Consider the following 22,624-nt stretch of genomic DNA (forward strand, 5'->3'; position numbering starts at 1 on the left):
TTTTGGTCCCAAGTCCAAGTTTGAAACCTTGGTCCTAGATTTATTTACCTTTGGTTGCATTCGATGTTTAGTTGTCGTAATGGGCTAAAATATTTTGAAAATGCTTCATCACCATCCCTCACCTCCCTGTCACCTCCTCGTTCTGCCCTACGCCAGTCATCTGAGCTTTCAATTTGATGCCAAAAACAATTGATTGTGAGAAATTTTTTGGATTCATGCATGAGTGCAAGCTTTAGATTTGCGATTCCTGAGGAATACTTTTGATCTGAACTAAAAAAATTTGAAGAACAAACAAAAAAACTTTCGATCCAAGAACAATCAACTCCAAATACTTTGGATTCATGAGCAAGATCTTGGATTCGTGAGATAAATTTTTATCTACACCCAAGAACTTAAAAAACTGTGGATCCAAGAACTTTTCAAATCGGGTTCTAAATTTTTTGATTCAAATCAACACTTTTTTCTTTTGATTTCAGGTTGCTCGTGCCGTAGAAGGAGTTGGAGTGGCGCTGGAAATTAGAATGCTCGGCACTGTCGGAAGAGGAGTACATATGGACTAAGGGAACGCATGACTTCTTGAGTTGAAGAAATTTGCAGCAGTACCAACAGAAGAGGATGTAATTCTGAGGGGTTTAGCACGCTCGAGAGGAACACGTGGTGGCTCAAGAGGAAGGGAGGACGACAACAACCAAAAAAGAGGTGCGCGGCGCGACGACGCTCATGAGGAATAGACGCGAGAAAGTAATGGGAACTAAGGGCAAGAAAGAAGCCTTTGCGTGGGCTAGGTGGCACCACGTGTTGGCCGGTGCAGTGGGAAGTGCCATTGGAAATAAATCCTGAGGCTAACCTCGGATTAGGGGTTCCCAAGATCTTTAGGGAGTCCTATCTCGAGAATCATCTGATGTATTATACGATCGCTAACATGTAGGATTTGAGCTCATATGTCAATAGATGTGCAGTACATCAGAAGATCCCATCCCATGTCTTGGTGGGGCAATGAGTTGAAACCAAAGTATACATTTTTCACTCATGTGCAAGTAAGAAAGGTGCAGCATGACACTGTATGAGATTTGTGGAATTATTCTCTCACTGCAATCCTAGCTGTGTGCTAGGGATGCGAGCAACTCTAATTTCCCAGCCGAGTCAGAACACCTTGCATCAATCCTCAAGACCTCAGCTAAAGGTTGGAGCTAGTAAACAGAGTTTACTCTCACATAATAGTATTTCCATACAAACTCATACTGTGAAATATACATAGGACATAGTGGGAAATGCATGCACGCAAGAGTAGCGCAAACAGGGATACAAAGTTGGGCTGACATGAAACCCACTTCACACAATTAGAAATGCGTTTTCACCTAGTTGCTAGTTATGAGAATGAAAACCAAATGAACTAGAGTGGGTCTAATAGTTGTCCATATAGGCAGACCCACTTGCAAATTCCCAAGCGCAAATCTGATTCGCATGGAGGGACACATGACACTTTGATTTAGCAGCGACGACGAGGTGCAGCATCAACGGGTCATCGCCGGGTGCATCTGCGGTGGCATGGTGGCGGCAGTACGCCCCTTCTGCCTCTCCATGTTCGCATGCCATCCTGCACAAAACGGTCGGGGAACCGTCAGCACATGGTACTACAGTATGTTACACTAGCACGACGGGTGTTTCATGTGGCTAGGTGGTGACCCGGCAGTATCTGTATAGTGGCATGCTAACTGCGCCTGTGCAATGAAGATGGCGGTTACTAGGTTCATGTCGAAGCCTCTACCTAGGTTCATGTCGAAGCCTCTCTTCTTGAGCTCGCGGTACTCCTGGCAGAGCGCGCAGTGCTCGCAGAAGCAGTGGACGCAGCAGTCGGCGCAGGGGCTCTCCTGCAGGCCGTACTGCGCGCGCATCTTGGAGCGGTAGAAGCAGGAGTAGACGCACTGGCACCCCGTGAGCAGCAGGATGAGCGTGTACAGCGCCCCGCTCGACCCGCACGACGAGGACCCCCGGTCGATGATCTCCGCGATCTGCCCGAACGTGATGCACGGGCACAGGCACGTCACGCAGCCTGCAGCATATCAGAGTCGATCAGGTACGCGCATGCACGCGTGCCACAAATCAACCAAGGAATTGACCGGCCAGACCGGCGGCGAGAGCGGGCCCTTACAGTTGCCGCAGTCGTCGAAGCAGTCGCAGAGGCCGGTGGACCACGGGGCGATGGGCGCCTGCGCCTGCACCGCGAAGGCCGCGGTGGCGCCGACCGCCGGGTAGTACGCGCCCCCGTCGCTCATCGGGATGCCCGTGGCCGGCGGCTGAGCCCGCGCGGTACCCTCCTCCGCCTTCGGGTACATGGCAGTTGGCAGCGCCTCACCGCCCGGGGCCGGGACACAAGCCTCTAGTCTCAGCGGACAAGAAGCGAGACTGATGAGCGGTGTTGCGCGTTGCGGTCTGGATCCGTGCGCACGCGTATTTATCGGCGAGGGGCGCAAGCGCCAATCGATGATAACTGCCGAACAAGCGGGCCGCGTCGCTTCCTGCCTTCCTGGGCGGGGGTCGCGATGACGAGACGGGGCATTGGTTTGCTCGAAGACCTTTTTGGCGCGTGATGGGGATGGCCGGATGGGGACGCGCGCGCGAGTCCGCGTCGGGGAGGCGTGAGGACTCCGGCGGGTCGGGGCGGGGCGGGGCAAGTCGTCGCCCGGCCGCCGGGGAAGACGGGGCAGGCATACTTCGTTTTTGAGTGTTTGACCCGCTCGATCTCATCCGGTCGGATTAGGGAGTGCAGTGGTCCGCTTGAGAGTGTGGCGATGCGGTGCATCAACTCATGCATGTTGCCGTGTCGGAGTGCCATGGAACGATCCTTCTCTTGGGATATGGTTTCAATGCTTGGAGTGTACGCTGGACAAGACCCCAAGCCTGTCGAGTTCGTCGTTTTGGTGCCACTTGTTTGATTAACAAACCGGGTGCGGGGAATGGATGATCTGTTCCTGCTCAAATCAAGAGCCGTTTAGCGAAATCTTGTACGCGTGGAAATGCCCTTGTTTTTCAGCGAAAAATACAGGTGCACTGCCCCTTTTTTCCGTTCCGTTTGGTACCCGTACGTACAGACTACCAAGTCTACCGATAGTAGCTAAGTACTTACGTTATAACGAAAATATAAATATTAGATATGATAGCATCAAATGTAAATTCAAAGTATGAAGATGTGAATACATAATAGAAACGCTAACGAATAAATATATCAGAAGCGATATCATAGTTTGATTTCAGATAGGATTAAAAAAAGATAAGATGATCCGCTAATTTTTCTTTTAATTAATTAATTTATTTTTATTAGTAGAATATGTCCTATATTTATAGTCGATAACGTGACGAAAGGCTGTAGAATGAAAGTGAGTAAATTATTTAAATTTTATAAATTTTTTATTAGATGAGAGGAGAATAAGAGATGTATCGGAAATTAACTTATAACTCATGTTTTATATAGCAGAGTGATCTATGATATTAAAAGTTAAACCAAAAGTTCACTAACTTCAAGTGATTCAGCTATCCACTACCAGCTCACCGGTCCCCAGCTTTACATTTCCAGTGCTCAGCGCTCGCGATTCGCCGGTCCATCTTCCCATCCTAGTCAGCATTCAATAGTGATTTTAACTCCTCACCCATCCAAGGTTATCTCATCTTCTCTTTATCCCAATCTGTCTCCTATGGATCTCCAGTCCCCGCCGATGAGCATATCCACGTGACCTCCCTCCAGCGGCTCCCACCGCCGCCGCCACATCCGCCACTTGCTAGCCCAGCGAAGCCGGGGGCTGTTGCTGTGACACCCCCCACCCCGGCATGAGTACACAACTGCCATCATTTAAAAAAAAAAATTGACAGGAAACTACTAACGATTGGCATGAGGACATACGGTCCACTTCGCACTGCATACCGATTACGTTAACCTGCTCAAGGAACGTAAGTACAGGGCTATACCCTTGCGCGGGCGTCTGTAGTGCCGAAACACTCGCACTCAAACTTTGAGACACTTCAAAGTTCAAAGAAAGAAAAAAATCCTCCATACCTACAGATCTTACTACAAAAGAGAAAAATTGCCGCAGTGACCAACTTGCATAAGTGTTTCCATTAAAATAAAGAACCACACCCACTCTGCATCACAAAACCTACATCTCGAAGATGGATTTACCAATTTCTATCTTCCCACACAAAGCCTACACAAATAAAAACTGACATTGCAGTAATACCCAAGCATGAACAAATCACTGCATCATTGGGATCTTGGGAACATACTGCTGTTTTTGAAGGCCTCCAAGATTGCTGGGGGCACTTCAGTTCTCTAAATTTCAATGGCCGAGAAAAAACTTCCTTGGTCTATATTTCAATGGCAGGAAGATCCAAGCCTTCTTTTCTTCTGGAAATGCCTGCTTACGTTACGGTGGATTCACAGAAATGAGCAATGTCTGACATGCAATTCAAATACTTGATGAATTCGGCAAATGATCAAGCCGGCCGTTCAGTACTTGGCGAGCACGTGCACTTCGGTACTGCAGTCGCTCGTGTAGTGCCTCAGACATTTGTTCAAAAAATTCAGGATCCCATCTCTGAATCAAAAGGGGATCCTCAGCATAGCATATGTATATTGATGTAACAGCACTTTCCACAACCACAACAGTTAGCCCAACCTGTAAAATAGAACAACTCTCAGTATCGAATAACTACGCAGGAACTTTTTAACAAAAGCTCTGAAAAAGTTTGTACAGTAAGGGGAAAAAATTGAGCATGCAGTTTCCTTTTCTTAGTTACTTTAGCTATATAAATTCGTCTAGAAGGATAAACACCTACCAGTATCATACCCATCAGCATAGAGGTTGAACCAACCATAACAGCTTTACCGCTTTGTTTGAAATATGTCCAAACGCCTGTACAGGTTCCCGTAATTAGTCCACCTAACATGGTGCTCATCAGAAGGATAGCACCCGAACAGTCATAAGCAATAAGTGCTTCGATCCCTGTGGATTGAAACAGCTCCCAAGCATCCCTAGCTGACCTATTGAAACTCTGCCCATTGACAGCTATCTGAAAATGGAAAACTATGTGAGACATACATTGGATAACCTGATATCAGCTATCAATATTCAATAGCCTGAGGATATAGATAAATTGTTAGTATACCGAACTCACATTTTAATAAAAGCAGTGGTTGGTTCACAAATCACATGCATTTGTGTAAAAAATGTCCAGATATGCAAAGGTACTTTGACTGATACAGGTATTAAGGTTATAGCTTTAAAAAACATGAAAAAGATGTCAGTACAGAGATACAAATGATAAGCAGAAAACACTTTGAACAGGTAGACTTTTAACATTGATATGATCTACATCTTGAAAGTCACAGCGGAGATAAACATCACTCACCTGTACATATGCATATTTGTTGAAGAAGCGAACAAGGGTCTCCACAATATGAAACACAAAATCAATACAGCACAGCAAACACTCGTTGCTTCCAATTTTGGAACGGATTCCACGAATCTGTAATTTAATATAAGAAAGAAAGCAAGGGCAAAAAGAAAAAAAGGATGAGACAATGATAAAAATTGAAGCTAATATCTGAGTTTAGTGCTGCAACTATAGGAGGTAAAGGTGCAAACCTCCCAACGTAAAGTCCTAATAGCAGCTGTAAAAAGTGATCCATAGCAAATGCTTCCAAATGAAGTGGTTACAGCATATCGAAGCGACTTTAGAAGCGGTTTTGGGGGCATCGATGCAGCAGTTGGTCCACCATGAATGAGAACAAGGAATACCATACCTGATACAATGACATGGACTGTATTGCTAAGGACAGCTCCAGTCCAAAATAAACTGACTGAAAAAATCTGCAAACACGAGATATTATTAAAAAAAATCTAAAAATAATAAAACACTGAAATCTGATACAGAACAACGATAAAAACTTGCTCACTCACCAAAAGAAGCCACCATTGGCCACCATTTGGCATGCCAAAGGCAACAATACCAGAAACTCCAAAGGACCATAATGCCATCCAACAAAGCATGACTAGCACAAATGCATATGCAACTCTCATCACATCAGGAAGTTCCCATACCATTCTTACTGCCTTCTGCAATATTAGCATTGTGAAAGGAAACCTAGCAAAAATTAACCAAGTAACTGCCATGCAAAATAAAGAAGTACGCAATTTTGCAACAGATGCATTGCCCATGTGGATATAAAGGCACTGTTTTTCTCTGTGATTTCAGCACATAATCAAAGTCTAACAGATCTAGAATATATGGCCTGAAGACCCAACTTATTATAAATCCAGGAGGCATGGTTATTGGCTTATTGCACAGGATAACTTTGGGGGACAACATTCAACAAAAATTCAGAGGCCAGACAGACAGTAGCCAACAACTAAATTAAGAGGCAAAAGGAGTAATTTTTTTGGCTCCAAGATGGTTCCACACACAGTAACTGAGTAGTAAATGAGTTTTCATATGACTTTCATGTTATATTTTTTATCAAACATAAGAAATTTCTTATAAGGGATATTGCTATTTCCAAAGAGTTGAACTCTACCGGGTTATGTGTGTATCACTAACTGCCAAGTCTTCTGGTCAATAAAACGCAGTTGAAAGTGTACGATGAACACCAGTAATCTGAGCCACAATACGAAGGACTGAACAGCTTTTGGATCACAGTACACTTATTACTCTTCGCTTACTCATTTGACTAGAATTCCCTTCATACCACTACAATGAAATTAATCTTGAAACAGCACTGAAGTTAAATAATCCAAAATGTGTGATCCTAATACGTAAAGTAGCACAAACCCATGCTTAAATTGTGCATTTTCCAGTCAAATAAACTAGACCAAAAGAACATGTCAACAAAGAAAGCAGTGACAATTGGCGTGCTGACTCATGAGTACAGGTATGCCAGCGTATGCAGACAACTGGAGGAGCGAGTGCGATTTTTCAAATTTGCAGATAAGAAGTTGAGGAATCGTGAATAGAATTTCTTAAAATTTGCATGTGATTTGCAGAAATCACTTCCGTAGTCGGTTTCAGCATCACACCCTCATTCACTAGAGTCCAAGTTCGTTTTAAATTGGATCGAATTGCCAAATTTTACAGACAAAAATGTAGTTGTCGTGCGCTGTACCTATCGAGCACTGACATGACGTAAAGGAAGTGCAGGCCGGCGCCGACAGCAAGCGCGACGCCCCAGAAGAAGTGCTTTCCCCAGAAGCACAGCACGCTGACGACGGCGAGGTACGCCGTGAGGCTGTGCACGGCGGTCCGCATGACCACCTTCCCCCCGTCCTTACTCCCGGCCGCCGCCGCCAGCCGCGCCCACGCGAGCGCGGCCCCCACGGCCCCTGCAGCGCCGTAGTACTTCCAGTACGTCTCCGTGAGCTCGGACGCCGGCACCGTCGGGTCCGCGGTGAGGTTGGCGTAGAGGCCGATGTTGAAGCGGTCGGCCTGGCAGAAGCGGTTGAGGCCGAAGAGCGCGAGCGCGGCGCCGAAGACAAGCAGGTGGAGGAGGAAGACCACCAGCCAGAACACGTCCCGGCAGTGCCGCCTCGGCCACGCCGGCGCCACCCCCGCCGACGCAGCCCCCGCCGCCTCCGCCGCCGGGGGGCTAGCGTTCCCGCTCTCGTCGCACGAGGAGGAAGAGGAGGACATGGCGGCGATCGGCGATTAGAGAGGGATCAGCCGTTATCGGAGAAGGGGATTAGCAAGAGAGAGAGAGAGAGAGAGAGAGAGAGAGAGAGAGAAATTAGCGACGCGGAGAAGAGTGGTAACTGCTCGGTGGTGTTGGTGGTGGTAGGGGAGTAACCGTTTCGGTCATCGACGGTGACGAACTGCCGGGTGACGGTGACGTCGCGCGGAATTCCGGGGGAAGAAGGCGGCTCGGTTAGTGTGGGGTTTGGAGCGTCGCGACGAATGGGAAGCCTGGATTTGGCTTTGGGGTTTTCATTTTGGGGCGGAGCGCGACCGGCTCGCTAGTAGGGATGGAAAACCTTAACCGTTTTTATTTTTATACTTTCTTCTGAAAACGGAATAAAAATGGGAAATTCGAAAACGGTATAACCTTAGAAATATCAGATATCGAAAATAAATCAATCCTAACATAAACACGTCGGTATCAATCAGAAATCGGTAATTCAAATAGAAAACACCAACCTATAAAATCATGACTCAAGTATCGACGTGATATATAATTAATTCACACCAACAAAAATAATTCATACCGTACATTAATAGATCATATAATGATATAAATCTTAACTAAAAATCATAATATCGTAACTCGAGTACTCGACACAATATATAGTTACATAAAGACTAGGATTAAAAGCAGCGCAGTCGTATGAGTTTACCGATATCAGTAGGTCGGCAACTAACTGAGACTAGGCCACAGGGTCTGAATGAAATTTATGATATAGGTGATATTTAGGTTGGTCGGCTAGACTTGACATGTGGACGACATTGCAATTCGTAAAGTTTTGTCTTAATTTAAAAAACAGGAATTCTCAATTAAAAACGGGATAGGAACACTACAGTTAGAAAACAATAAAATTGTTTTCATAAAGCATAGGAAACGGATCAAAATAGGATGGGATTTATCCCCTCTGTTTTTATCGCTACTCGCTCGACAGGGAGGAGGGCCTTGGCCCGCCCCTTGGTCTGGTGCGCGCGGCTTCTAGAAGGCGGAGACAGTTGGAAGCGAGGATGGCTGCTCGGCTGGGAATGTGAGAGGCGACGGAAATGCCTAGGGTTTGATTTTTATTTTTATTTTTATTTTTATTGGCGATTTGCAGCCCTGGATCCAGCGGCGACACAGTTGTCTTCGCTGCCGAGCTGAATCGAAGTGCCTTTTCTTCCTGTGCTGTTCACCTGCACGGCTGAACACGAGAGATTCGTGTGATATCTCATTGTTTGTTCATCATCCAAGGCAATGTCATCCCTTATAAAAAAAGAAGCAATGCTTTACTAAATGGACGAAGTTACTAATGTTTGGTTACTAAGGTGTTCGAATCTACACGGACATATGTAACACACATATATGTGCCATCTTTCTAAACTATCTTCTTGCGGGTGGTATACACATTTTTTTCTTCATGATATTGGGTCTCTCTATTTTTTTTCTTGAAATAACCACTCTAGTTAGGTTCTATTTGACAGAGTTTTAGATTCTCCAATTTTGATTTTAGATTATATTTTTTTTACAATCTTTTAGCTAGTTCTGTAAATTTGAATTTCTGAAAAAATGTACCTGAGAGAGAAGGTGATTGTGATGAAATATACACACATCCGAACATATTCTCTCTAAACATATTGTGCCATCTTTCTAAACAATCTTCTTGCAGGTGGTATGCACATTTTTTCTTCATGATATTAGGTCTCTCCACTTTTTAATCTTGAAATAACAACTCTAGTTATGTCCTGTTTGATAGAGTTCTAGATTATCTAATTTTGCTTTTAGATTATATTTTTTTTATGCAATCGTTTAGCTAGTTCTATAAATTTAGATTTTTGAAAGAATGTACGTGAGAGAAGGTGATTCTAATGAAATATACACACACACGAACATACTCTCTCTAAACATATTGTGCCATCTTTCTAAACAATCTTCTTGCAGGTGGTATGCACTTTTTTTTCTTCATGATATTGGGTCTCTCAACTTTTTTTTCTTGAAATAACCACTCAAGTTAGGACCCATTTGACAGAGTTCTATATTCTTCAATTTCTATTTCAGATTATGTTTCTCTTTGTGCAATCGTTTAGCTACTTCTGTAAATTTGGATTTTTGAAAGAATGTACTGAGAGAAGGTGATTCTAATGAAAAATACTATTTTAGATGATTCTCTTGTTAATAAAAAAAACAGAATTGTTTCTCCTACTGTCTTGCATGAATCGAAAACCGAACTACCCGTTTGGCAGGATTTCTTCGATTTATGGAGAGAAATAAAATCTATAGTCCCTGTTGAACTGAACCTTAGTTACAACTTGGCAGAAAAAGGACTTTTAATACCGCGGTCAGCCATGTGATGTGCTCATTCATCATCGCAGTCAACTCTTGCAGATGACAAATAGGTTTGTTCATTTGGTAATTTCGGTTATGTCGGTTTGGTAGGTACGATATATCAGTAAAATATGGTAATTTTTTAAACTAAGGTTTGGAATCGGTTAATACTATTTTTACCAGAGTTGCACGCGAATTCGAACAATATAACACGTCAAAGGGTTGCACCTTACGCTCAGTTGAACAACGCGAATGTGTCATGACACTTCCAGCCCAGTGGTCAATTTGAAGCCACACCATTTCCACTTCGCACTTTGCCGAGCAAGAGAGCACCAGCACTTGCGGACTGCTACTTCCAGCTTGCTCAGAGACCAGCACGCAGCAGCAGTGCAACACTAGTGCAGCGCAGGCCGTCACTGCATCAGTGTATCACGGGCTCACAACACACTATGCACTAGCTCATGTTAGTTTAACTTAATTAATTAATTAGTATAATACTCGTGTATTGCAATAGATCTTAACATGACGTTAAAATAATAATTAATTCATAGAGCAAAAGTATTCTACGATACATAAGATTCAACATTGGAGCAATACCATAACTCTTGATTTCTTGTCTAACATGAATATAACAAAAATGACATCTTCATAATAACATCCTAGAGACATTTATGTAAAAAAACATTTCTGTATATAATATTCTTAGTGACTAAAAAGTGAAGTTTTTTAGGTAAAAAATCCCTCTAACCGAACAACCCAACTGCCTATGTTCCTCGCTTTCTCCGATAGTGCGTTGATTTATCTGCCACAACACACTACCTTATCTAGCATCTCTTGGCTCCGAATATACCGTCACATCCTTACTCCTCGTAACTCCACTTTTGTCGCCCCAGTCGCTGGCGCGCCCACTACCCTCATATCTGACCTGATCCTCTCCATCTCATACTTCCATCAACAATCCATCAAGCTGCTGCCCTAGCCCTCCCTCTGAGCTTTGATTATTGCCACCAATTTGACATGAAGGCACACTCCACCCCACCGTCTGCAAATAGCAAAACACACCACTTTAATAGAGGACTAATGTGTTTACATATAGTATACATGTCAATGGCTTAGCTCCTTCAAACATTGATAATCCACATGTTCAAATATGTAATCCAATATTAACTCTTACAGCTATTGTGGCACTGGAATTTAAAAAGTCTGTCGCTCAATACTAGGGGTGGAAACGAGCCGAGCTGGCTCGGTTCGAACGAGCTCTCCTGTGTGTGAGAGAGCCAGGCTCGACTCGGTTAGATTCCTAAGCTAAAAAATGTGTTCATCTCAGGCTCGTTGCTGGCTCGCAAGCCAGCATAGGCACATATCAATCCACTAAGCATGAGCATAGGGCCACAGGCGGCGAGCGGGCGGCGACACCGGGCAGAGAGGTGGCATGGCGAGCGATGGCACCGGGCGGAGACACAGCGACGGATGGAGTTGCAACAGGCGGGTGGGCGGTCATGGACAAAGACACGGTGAACGACGATCACGGGCGAAGAGGCATCGGGCATTGGGCGGGTGGAGACATGGTGACCAGGAGGGCACAGATGTGAAGACACGATGGCGACCAAGCGAGCGGAGACGTGGTGACGGGTGGGGCGGACATCCATTGGTGGAGACGCGGCGGACGGTGGCCATGAGCTGAGAGGCATTTGTTTCTAGCAAAGTGGCCGCGGGCGGAGACGCAGCGGCTGGGACGGCGCGAGAGGAGATGCGGCAGTCGGGTGGCCACGGCAGAGACTCGTCGAGCGGGCGGGCGGCCATCGACAGAGACACAGTGGGCTAGGGCAGCGGGGCTATTGAGATGGGCTTGCGAGTGAGCCAACTCGGGCTCGGCTCGTTTGACCTCCGAGCTAAGCCGAGCTGATCGTTTTCGAGCTTTATTTCTAGCCTTACTCAATACCATCTAATGAAGTGTGCATAATTAGTGTAAAGTACATTAACTGTACCAATAGCATAACCAAAGACAAATGCAAGGATAAACTTACTGCATTGTTGGTAGAATCGTTGTACAACATTCCCAACCACAACAGTGGTGGCATGCATCTCACAGCCCTCAACCTGGCACGTTGGCCCACTCAAGCTGCCCCCTTGCACCATGATCTTCTTTCTATTTTCCTCCTCATCAACACTGCCACTCTCCAGCACTCTACCGTCAATAGACACACCCCTAATTCTCAAGCTAAGTGCCCTGCCACCATTCTCAATTATGTCCTGATCCTCCATGTCAAAACCCTAAATGAACCTCTGATCGCAACTAACCTCCCCAAACTCTACAACCAAGCGTTGTAGCCGCATGAGCTGAGAGATCTAGTCGGCTCCCCTCCCGCCCTGGAAATTGATGAACGTGCTGAAGAGGCGAGGGGCAGTTGATGATGAATAATGGATAGTTACCATATCTGGCTACCCCAGGGTTTCTAGTAATTCTTGAGGCATATCTTTATTTTTAGGAAGGGAATCCCTAGAAGAAAGGAAACTACCCACAGATACCCAAGTCTCTTAGCCGGAAAGGTTTATCTCCAAGAACATGATGGAGGAGTCCAGAGGACGTACGACACCCTCATATATATACGGAGCCAAGAGGCTCTATGAAGAAAAGGGGACCACAAGCAAGACAAGCCCAAACAAGTCATTAGAAGCCAACATAAGCTAAGGAGGAAGTCAACGACTAGGTTTAGGTCCATCTAAGCTAGCCGCACCCCCCTTTCGTAACAGGCTCAAATCAACACAAGACAAATATGATGTAGGGTTATTATCCGCTAGGAGGCCTAAACCTATCTAAAAACCCCTATGTGTTCCTGTTTGATTCGACTACTTCAAGCATCACCTATTTCTTCAACAAGTTCGTTAGATCGGTGGTTCACCAATCGTCAACCGCTGGCGTCGTCCGTGGGGATCATAAAAAAAGGCGTTAAAGAATCTACATGTGAGATGTTGTTGACATCACCTAACACTTCGCCAAAAACCAGTTTTTCGGATGAGGGGTTCTACGATAACTTTACCTCTCTTCCCGATGAATCAATGATCGATCGGGTGGATTTCGGCGATGAACTGCCTGGTGATGTTTCAAGTGAAGAGGTAAGTCGATTTAGGGACCAGTGTGCCAAATATTACGGCATCAAGTTCAAACCACTTAGCTACAAAGACAACTGTGAATGTCCGATTCACAGCAAGTCGGGATCAATCCCCGTAGTTTCTGACAACATAGATTTTTAAGATACCAACCCAAAGTAATCTGATGAAGCATTCTTGATGGATCTAGACACCTCATCTAGCAGAGATTACCCTCGAGAAGTTTTCGCTATCGGAAATGAGGGTAATGATCTGGGTCATCATGACGATGACCTTGCAAATGGTCACGGTCCTCCAGCCCCGGTGGCAGGCGATGGTCAACCGCATGCAGGCACACCACCTCCGATCCTTATCATGGGCCCAGTATTACCATCTCTTGAACATCAATAGGGGGCTGGCTGCTTTAAATCCACAACTACTAAGAATATCCTCCTTCTACAAGAGGCCCTCATGCGCCATCCGATCACAGATCTGGCTACCCCAGTCGGTAAGGATTGGATGAACTTGGTGGTCGACTTAACAAAGGAGATCATCATCTAGGCCGAGAACTCTCATCAGGACCTAGCTAAAAATAGTACTAATTGGGGCAGACCAGATAATCCCTCACCGAGAGACATATCGGACTTGGAGAGACGTAACCCTCGGAACAAGGCTTCCCGGGTTGACAATTAGACAAACAATTGCCACTGGACCTCACCGGTCAAAGGTCATCCGATCAATGACTTGCGTCAAGTCATTGACAACAAGCGGAGACATCAGGGGGCTTATGAAGAGGCTTCATCTACCCCTCATCGATCTAATCAGGGAACTTCCTGATATCAATCAAATCAAGACCGCTCTCTAATCATCGTGGGAAAGACTCAGAGATGCTAGAACCAAGCAAGGAGCCACAATGGATTTCTGGCCTTCTCTCCGGATCTACAGAATGTAAGCTGGTCGGCAAGGTTCCGCCCTGGGACGATCAAGAAATACAATGGAAGTACAAACCCCATTGAGTTTCTCTAGATCTATACCCTGATCAACTAGGCAGCTGGTGGGGACTGAAAATGATCTAATGTCACCTAGAGGGGGGTAAATAGGTGGAACCGGAAAATTTTACAAACTAAACGTAGTGGATCAGCAAAATGCGGGCTCTCCATATATTTTTCTGGAACCTCCGCAAATATACAGAGGTTCCACAGAAATCTATGAATACTCCGGATATTTCTGAGAGAACTCAAATTGATGTCTATGCAACAACAACGTGGATCAAATCCACGAATTATCAATCACCAGAGGATGTGTTCCAACCTATTTCTCCAAGTACCTACAACTCAAACCTCGCAGAGAGATAGATCGGGTCAAAACCCTAAAAATTAACGGGAACAAGAATATGCAATAAATGACAAGAGATTGATAAATGAGATACAAGGATTTGTTCGGCGAAGTTTGGCCACTCTACAAAGAAGTGCCTACATCTCCGTTGAGATGCTCATAAAAGAGCTAGATTTCTTTCAACCCTTTTCTCACACAAGCGACCACAAAAATCGAACTAGGATTGCTTACTCAAATTTGCAGGGGTGATACAAACGTCCCAGAGCTCATCACGATTGGGAGCTCAACGAGTGACGCCTAGCCATCTAGTTGGACAAACCACAAAGAGTAACAAACGTGAAATCACCGACTTGACAAAGAAAATAAGTGCTCAAAGGATGGATTTGAATCTTACTAGCACTACTCATTGATCTCACTCAATCCTACACAAGATTTCATCTAGAATCACAAAAAAGGATTTGTGAGGGGAAGCTTTGAATGCTCTTGAGATGCTTGTCTCAAGTTAGATCGAAATGAATGAGCTAGGTTTTTGGAGAGAGAGGAAGTGTGGGGTATAAATACTCCACACTCAAAAACTAGTCATTACACCTGTTTTTGGAGAGAGAGGGGACCCGAACCTTCTAAAAACCCATGTGTGTGTCCTTGTGATTCTTCTACTTCAGACCTATCCAAATGGGTTTGACGGGCCGGCTTGGCTAGGCAAGACCCAGTTAAGGCATTACCTGTCAGGCCTGGTTAAGGTAACGGGTTATGCCATGCTGACCTGGGCACGTTTGTGGCTTGGCGGAAAAAAAACCCTCCAAAAATAGAAGAATTAAAAAATAATAGCTAAAAATTTAAAAACAAATATGGAAAATAGATAAAAATGAGCTTTATTTATTGGTTGTCTCATTAAAAATCTTTCCACTAAAAAAAAAGAGTACAACCTATGCTCCGAAAATTATACGGTTTCATTAGGAACTACAAATTTTTTTTCTTTTTGTAATATGTAATGTGCTTCCTCAAGTGCCCTGTTCCACTTATAGATCTTGCACAAAATTTATTGCTACATATATTATACTTGGCAAATATTACATGCTCCCCATCTATTTCTCTGTTGATCTTTTCAAAATGTTGCCATATTGATGACCATGCACGTGAGTCCTCGGTGTCTTGATCCATGAATGAAAATTTGGATTTGATTTATTGAAGTGGCTAGCAAAGTAGCATGTAGCAAAAGAAAGAAAACAAGATAGAGAATTAGAGCCCGTGAGCCCGTGAGTGGTTTTGTGGATGGTGCCAATTGTGGCTATTTATAGGCCGAGTGGGTAGGTGGTTGGTTGTTTTCGAAAAAAATCAAGAGAAGTCACTAAAAAATAAAAATCAAAGTAATATGGACACATAATTAATTCTAAAAATGGGCTTTATTAATAGGTTCCCTCACTAAAAATCTTTCTAGCAAAGGAAAGAAGAGTACAACCTAGCTCAGAAAATTAGAAATTACATGCTCTCATCAACATCTGAATACAAATTTTTTAGTGAAGCATCAAGCTCAGTATTCTCTACAGTGTGTAGCATTCACGCTTCAGCTTGTTCCTAGTCTTTTATTATGGTGAGTATTTTCACAATCTCACTAGGGAGACTTGTTCTTCTCTCTTTGATTATCCCTTTAGTAAGACTGGAGGTAGCCTCCAAAGAAATACGATAACCGTTAATAAATCTCGTGCTAATAGTGAAAGCACTGGATAATTCATCTTGTGCTCATACCACCATTGTAGTATGTTGAATTTTTCTTGTTTATGGTTGATAACGTCAGTATTGATAAAAGATGTTAGCTCCCCTCTGGATGTCGGAATTCTGGCGCTCGTAAACAATCGTGACGAATAGTCTGAACTTCTTGATGAAAAACCTCCACTAATTATTTCTCAACATGTTGTCATCTTCTTACTTGTTGTGGGTGTTAGTGTAGGTCGTTGCAGGTAAACTCTACCGTACTTTATTTCATATTTACTATAAACATCGAATAACATAGAACAAATATTAGTATAATAGTAGAATAATCATGACCAAGAGCATCATCTAGAATTATGAAAACTCTACATAAGCCTACGATTTTAGCTATATGATCTAAAACAAAGGCAAATGCATATAACAAAGGAATTTCTTTTCGATATTTTAAAATTTTAGAATTCATAGGAACTACACAATCTCTTAGAAGATTGTCATTTTTATATTTGTTTAAAAGAGTAGCAATTTCAATAATATTATGCACTACTAAACAAGATGTTGGATAATAAACTCCTGCTAAATTCACAGTTGAATCATAAAAAAATTCTAGAAACTCTAATATCCTTTCGGTAACATAACAATGCGCTTATGTGAGTAAAGTTTGACCCCATATAGATGATAGTGTGTATAAATAAACACACCAAATATGCTCTTATATGGTACAATATTTTTTAGCATCAAGAACGTAGAGTTACATCTTACCGTCATGTCCATAATAAACTTACATAGACCCATACCTATTGCAACAAGCACTGCTTATATACTGCAATTCGTTAGTTAGAGGAGTTCACAAAAGTTATTATCGTACAAAAATTCTCTAGGTATTGCGACAACCTTTTTAAACTGGATTTTACTATAAGATTGATAATATGACAAGCACAATATTGATGTAACAAAAAAAATTCAGCATATGTACTAAACAACAAAGTAAGAATATCTATTACTCTAGAGTTTGCATCGGCATTATCTAAAGTGATAGAAATTTTTTTATATCTGAGACCAAAGTCTTCAACCACTTGAGATATTTTTTCAGCAATATTTTTATCGATATACGTGTTGTCAATCAACCAGGAATCTATTATTCTCTTTTCTAGTTCTCAATCATTGTTAACAAAATAAGCAACCACACTAAGATAATCCTCTCTAGCCCTGCCTGCCAATCTGTCCGAGGTCAAAGCAAATGAAAATATACATATTTCTAATATTACTTTAAGCTTGCTACCACACGCATTGTAGTATTTTTACCATATCCCTATTAGTTATCTGTGTAGAAACATACGTGAATCCAGCGGCGAAGCTAGCGTCGGAGAGAGGGGGGTGCATAGCTCTTTACTGTTCATCGGAGCTACAGTAATTTACTGTTCATCAAAGCTAATTTTAGTAGTATTTTTGAATAGGAGGGGGTGCATATGCACCCACACCTCCTAACCTAGGTTCGCCCCTGCGTGAATCTAGGATTATAAGCTTGCTTAATGTAATCTTCAAATACAGCAGATACACTGATGCTGAGTGGTAGATCTTCTCTTGCAATGAAGCGGCGTAGATCTTTTCGAGCATTGGCGGAGTCATACTCCCAATAACGAACAGAGTCGTCAGGGTTATACTACAACATCATCTGCTTTATGGCTGCTTCACTCTTTCGCTTGCAAGTTGCAGTGTGCCTCTTCAAGTGTCCTACTAACACTTACCCCGTCTTCGTCTCTATAGGTCCTTTGAAGTCTTGCCAAACTTTAGAAGTAGTGGCTCTTGATCTTTTAGAGTCGGTGCTTGCTAACGTGTGTGCACCTGTAGAACATGATGATGGAGCTACTATTGCATGTGAACCAGCTGGAGGTTCATCGTGAGGTTCTTCTTCACATGCAGCAGTGCTATCAAATGGGTCGTAGTCTCTTTGGAGTCCTTGAAGAAAAAAATCATGATTGATGGGCGTATCATCATGATCACTTGCATCCATGATTAATGTTGGATGGTACTAAAAAAATTCAAATATTTGAGTTAGAAAAAGAGAAATAATCAAATAATAAAACAAAGAATGGAATAAACAAGAAAGAGCATCAATGCAAAAAAATCACTAAGATTTCTTCAAGAGACAAGGATGACGGTGTTAAAATTTCTCAAAATTTTTGCAACAATTCAAACTAATTATGCTAAATTATCGTAAATTGTCAAAAACTTTGAGATAAGAATGAGAGGAGAAAACAAGAGAGCAAATGTTGTTGCTAGTGTGGAATGGGACGGCAGGATGATGCTTTATTTATAGGTGAAAAATAGTGAATTTTGTTTTAAAAAATCAATTTTTTTTGGAGCCCAAACGGTCACAAAATGGCTAGAAATTTTTAAAAAAATCCAGGTGAATGGGTTAAATGGGCTAAGCACAACCCATTTAACCCGTTAACCAGCGTGTCTGACGGGCCAACTGTGCCCAACCGGGCTGGCGCCACATGCCAACAGCTTCAAGCTATGCCTGGCGTGCTAGGATCGGCCGTGCCTTGGTGTGGCTAGCAAGGTCGTTGGCGTGCAGTACTGTCCGTGCCTCGGCGTGCCTAGCCAGGCCTTTCATAGTCGAGCTGGGCCATGCCAGCATGATGTGCCATGGCCTCGGCCCTAGCACGACTAGGCTAACTTCGGGTCGTGTCATGCCTGGGCTGTGACTACAGTAGCGGGTCTCATGCCGGCTCAATAGGCACGGCCCAATTGGCCAACTTTAGTCTACTTCAAGCATCCTATATTTCTTCAACAAGTTCTTTAGTTTGGCAGTTTACCTATCGTCGACAACAGCAATTGAATCTGGTGGTGGCAGTGAAGAGGTGAGGGCGGCGAATGAGTTTGAGGTGATCCAATCAGTTTTGTCTGATTTTTATTAGGTTGGAGGGGATTAATAGCGGGAGAGGGATGACATATGAACTAACTTCTACTTTGTATAGTAGAGATTAGATATTTTTCTAGCTCATATTGTCTTGTTTGTTGATTAAATTGAACTAAAGTGGATCAATATCGATCCATACCCATCTCTTTAGGAGAGGACTACCTTGCGAGCTTCGACCGGGAAGGCAACCGAGGTCCTCGGCCATGTGGTGTAGGGCATTTGTGAGTCTCGTGGCCTCTCACTGTCGCAATCACATGACGTATATATAGAGATGACAATCAGGTATGACAGATACGGGTAGTGCTCACCTATACAGGTACCCACCAATTTTTGCCCTGCACGTGGGTGAAGAGTGGGGACCAAACAAATTGCCCACATGTATACCTATTTAACCACGTGGTGGTAGTGCGGGGCGGGCAGTGGGGCGGAGTGGTGGCACAGGGTGACCGACAGAGGTGCTGGTGGCAGGGTGAGGGGCAGAGCAGATATGATTAGGGGGCAGCCGAGGGGAGACCTGGGTAGTAGGTAGGAGTATTTATGTGATATGGATGTGAAATGTTGGGGTTTAAAGGAATATGCCTATCTATACGGGTGTCACGAGTATATATATGTCTTACTCATACATGTATCTATATACCAATCGGTTGATTTTTTTCGCTAGAATATTTACCTGTGAGTAAATGAGTAATGGGATAAAATTACCAGCTCTAATCATACATGACTCGATGGGCTACCGGGCTGAACCATGTGCTCGTAAGGACTCGGGAAGATGGACTGGTTCCTCAGGTGCTTGCTGGGTTATCGAAGGATGCGCTTTCTGCACTTTGGTTTCTACGGTAAGTACCGATTCCCAGTCGGTTAATACCGGAACAACCGAGCCTCCCAAAAAACAGAAATATTTGCTAGCGCTACCAAACACCAAACACCAGTCAAAGCTAGGGATGAAAATGGAACGGGAAAATCACATTCCGTCCTGGTGCCGTATCCCTTTTTTTTTTGTCCGTTTTCGTTTTTTCCCATTCCCGTCTATCCTGTTTTCGTTTTCGTCCGGCTGAGAAAATATGAAAGTGAAAACAGTAGGGGGGTTTTCCGACCGTTTCCGTCCGTTTTCACCCCTACGCTCACTTATGTCTTTGGTTGAGACTTGTCACTTACGTTTATTATATGCTCGAGTATCGAGTTAAAGTTTATGTGGTTCTTTTTTAAAGAGGTACAAAACATGACGTATATAACCCACTTACATCACACTCACGCCTAACACGCACACACACATGCATGTCCTAAGCATACACATTACAGATATATTCTCGCTAAACGAGCACGTGTGTGCATACCCCTAACTACTAAGGAAAAACTCCCGATGAAGCTCGTGGGTCGATCCTAGGATCGAACCCATGACTGATCGTCCCTGTCAGTCTGCCACTGGAAGCGAACCAACCGAGCTATTGCTCGGTCCTAAGGCTTATATTGTTGTATCTTTGTATCTTGTATTGTTTGAGTCAAATATTGATAAAAAATGATATGTCATGTGAATCGAAAAATCATATGACATTTTTTTACTTTAATGCGACTTGCTGATTGGATTGGTTTATTAAATTTATTAATTCAGTGTTATCTGAAGATAATGTTAAACTTATACATGTTGACATGTTTTGATGGTTTTGTAGGTCGGTGTTTTCATTTTGTGATTTTGAATCCCGAACGATACTGGCATTTTCCCGATCGGATTGGTTCATTTTCGACTCTCTGATTATGTCCGACCGTTTTTTTCCTCGTTTCTACCTATCCTGTTTTCTTTTCCGTTCGACAGAGAAAATATAAAAATAAAAACGGTTAGAGAGTTTTTCTGATCGTTTCCATCCGTTTTCATCCCTGATCAAAGCGAGTTGATCGGTACGGTTTGGTGATTTGGGTAGTAGATTTGGTTCGGGATTATTGGCGCTAGTGCCACGCCCAAACCCCTTTCTGTCCTTCGCACTCATCTCTCCCTGCCATCCAGCGTTAATCCTCGTAAGTGGCCATGGTCTCCACAGATGTTAGTAATCGCTTCATCCGTCTCGTCATATCTGCGGATACCATCAATCCTGAATCGTCATCACCGAGGCACTGAGTAGCAGTTGTCGTCGTGCTGACCCCGACACAAAAAGGACGGTGGATGAACTCTATCTTTTCTTTGAAAAAATAATTGTCAAAGAACTCTTTTTCGGGAGTGACATGATGCCTTGGACTAGCTTTACCCAATTATCCGGTGGGTATGGGTAATACTCCTTCTGATTGTAAATATATGTCGTTTTAGACTTATATATAAGGATTAAGAAAGTAGATCAAATGATCTTGTTGTCCCTTATTTATTCTGTATTGAAAAAAATAATTCATTCATTTGTGAGCGTGATAGTATTTATTAAACAAAGATAAGAAAGGAACAAAAGAGAAAAAAAAATACATAAAAGTTTGAGAATAATTTATATTTAGAGAATAGTTGAGGAAGGTAAAACGACCTAAATTTACAATCAGATAGAGTACATAATTAGATAGATGGGGAGGGTCAGGGTAGGGAAGGATCATATGGGCTTGCAATCGTTGGATCAACTCTAAGGTGGGAGTAGCAATGAGGATAGAGAGAACTTTTTTTTTTTTGTTCAAACTTCAAAGACGGAAAGAATTAGACGGACGGAGAGATTTTTTTTTACTCCTCCCTGCGGTACTATATGTTCATATATATATATATCTCTCTCACATAACACACCCACGTTCACTTACACTCAATCCTACAACTACACTTAGCTTAGAAGAAAATGTCATTAAAAGAATCAACGAAACTAACCAAAACTTCGTAAATGATATCACACGTGAGGGATTACAATTTTATTTTTAGGGACAAGCCCTGATGAGACTCGACGTCGAGCCGAGGACTAGAACGCGAGTGGGCATGGAACAAACGATCGTTCCTACCATGTTCTCAGATAGACGGAGGGAATTGGGCGAGAAGCAAGCAACAAATCGGAGCTCGGGCTTGACCCCGGAGCCAACAAAGCTATTGAGCTAGCATGGGGCCCAATCGTGTTGTATAGGGGCTGTTTGGATCACAGCCCACGTGAGCCTTACCAAAGTTTGCTACGCCCATCAACATTGGTTACAGTTTGTTTCGCAGCCCGCGAGATTTTGGCAAACCGACGAACGCAAAGTACACATGCATGCGCCGGCAAGTTGCGGGCGAGGAAAATGCTCGCCCACGTTTTGGCTGGCTTCGCATGCCAACACATGATGAGGTGTCACCCTGTGAATGGCTGCATTAAAAGCTTCACTTGTTGATCATCAAACTTATAACGAGTTTTATCTTTTAATCCGTGAATCTAATCTCTACTATTCAAAAATTTTCTCACAAATTCTTTCGTCTGCCATAGTTGGCAGGATCACTCGTCCGATCGTGCTCGCTCGCCCGCAGGAAGCATCGTCGTCGAATCGAACACATCGTACTTCATCCACGTGTGCCAATATATGGGACCGAGCCAGTGAGCGTTTGTATGGTCCATTCGCTCCCCATC

The 22,624-nt window shown here is 43.4% G+C and overlaps 2 protein-coding genes across 2 annotated transcripts; both read right to left on the minus strand.

Moving 5' to 3' along the window:
• Positions 1 to 1,178: 1,178 nt before the first annotated feature.
• Positions 1,179 to 2,440, minus strand: LOC133919155 (cell number regulator 2-like). The gene is made up of 3 exons (XM_062363447.1): positions 2,153 to 2,440; positions 1,769 to 2,053; positions 1,179 to 1,597 (listed from the first exon to the last, which is right to left on the minus strand). The coding sequence occupies exons 1-3, from the start codon at positions 2,334 to 2,336 to the stop codon at positions 1,515 to 1,517; spliced, it is 552 nt and encodes a 183-aa protein (XP_062219431.1). The 5' UTR covers positions 2,337 to 2,440; the 3' UTR covers positions 1,179 to 1,514.
• Positions 2,441 to 3,952: 1,512 nt separating this feature from the next.
• LOC133919156 (uncharacterized) lies at positions 3,953 to 7,937 on the minus strand. The gene is made up of 6 exons (XM_062363448.1): positions 7,154 to 7,937; positions 5,955 to 6,138; positions 5,640 to 5,864; positions 5,404 to 5,520; positions 4,831 to 5,064; positions 3,953 to 4,670 (listed from the first exon to the last, which is right to left on the minus strand). The coding sequence occupies exons 1-6, from the start codon at positions 7,675 to 7,677 to the stop codon at positions 4,461 to 4,463; spliced, it is 1,494 nt and encodes a 497-aa protein (XP_062219432.1). The 5' UTR covers positions 7,678 to 7,937; the 3' UTR covers positions 3,953 to 4,460.
• Positions 7,938 to 22,624: the final 14,687 nt, after the last annotated feature.

The sequence above is a fragment of the Phragmites australis genome, chromosome 5, assembly GCF_958298935.1.
Source record: "Phragmites australis chromosome 5, lpPhrAust1.1, whole genome shotgun sequence".
NCBI lineage: Eukaryota > Viridiplantae > Streptophyta > Magnoliopsida > Poales > Poaceae > Phragmites > Phragmites australis.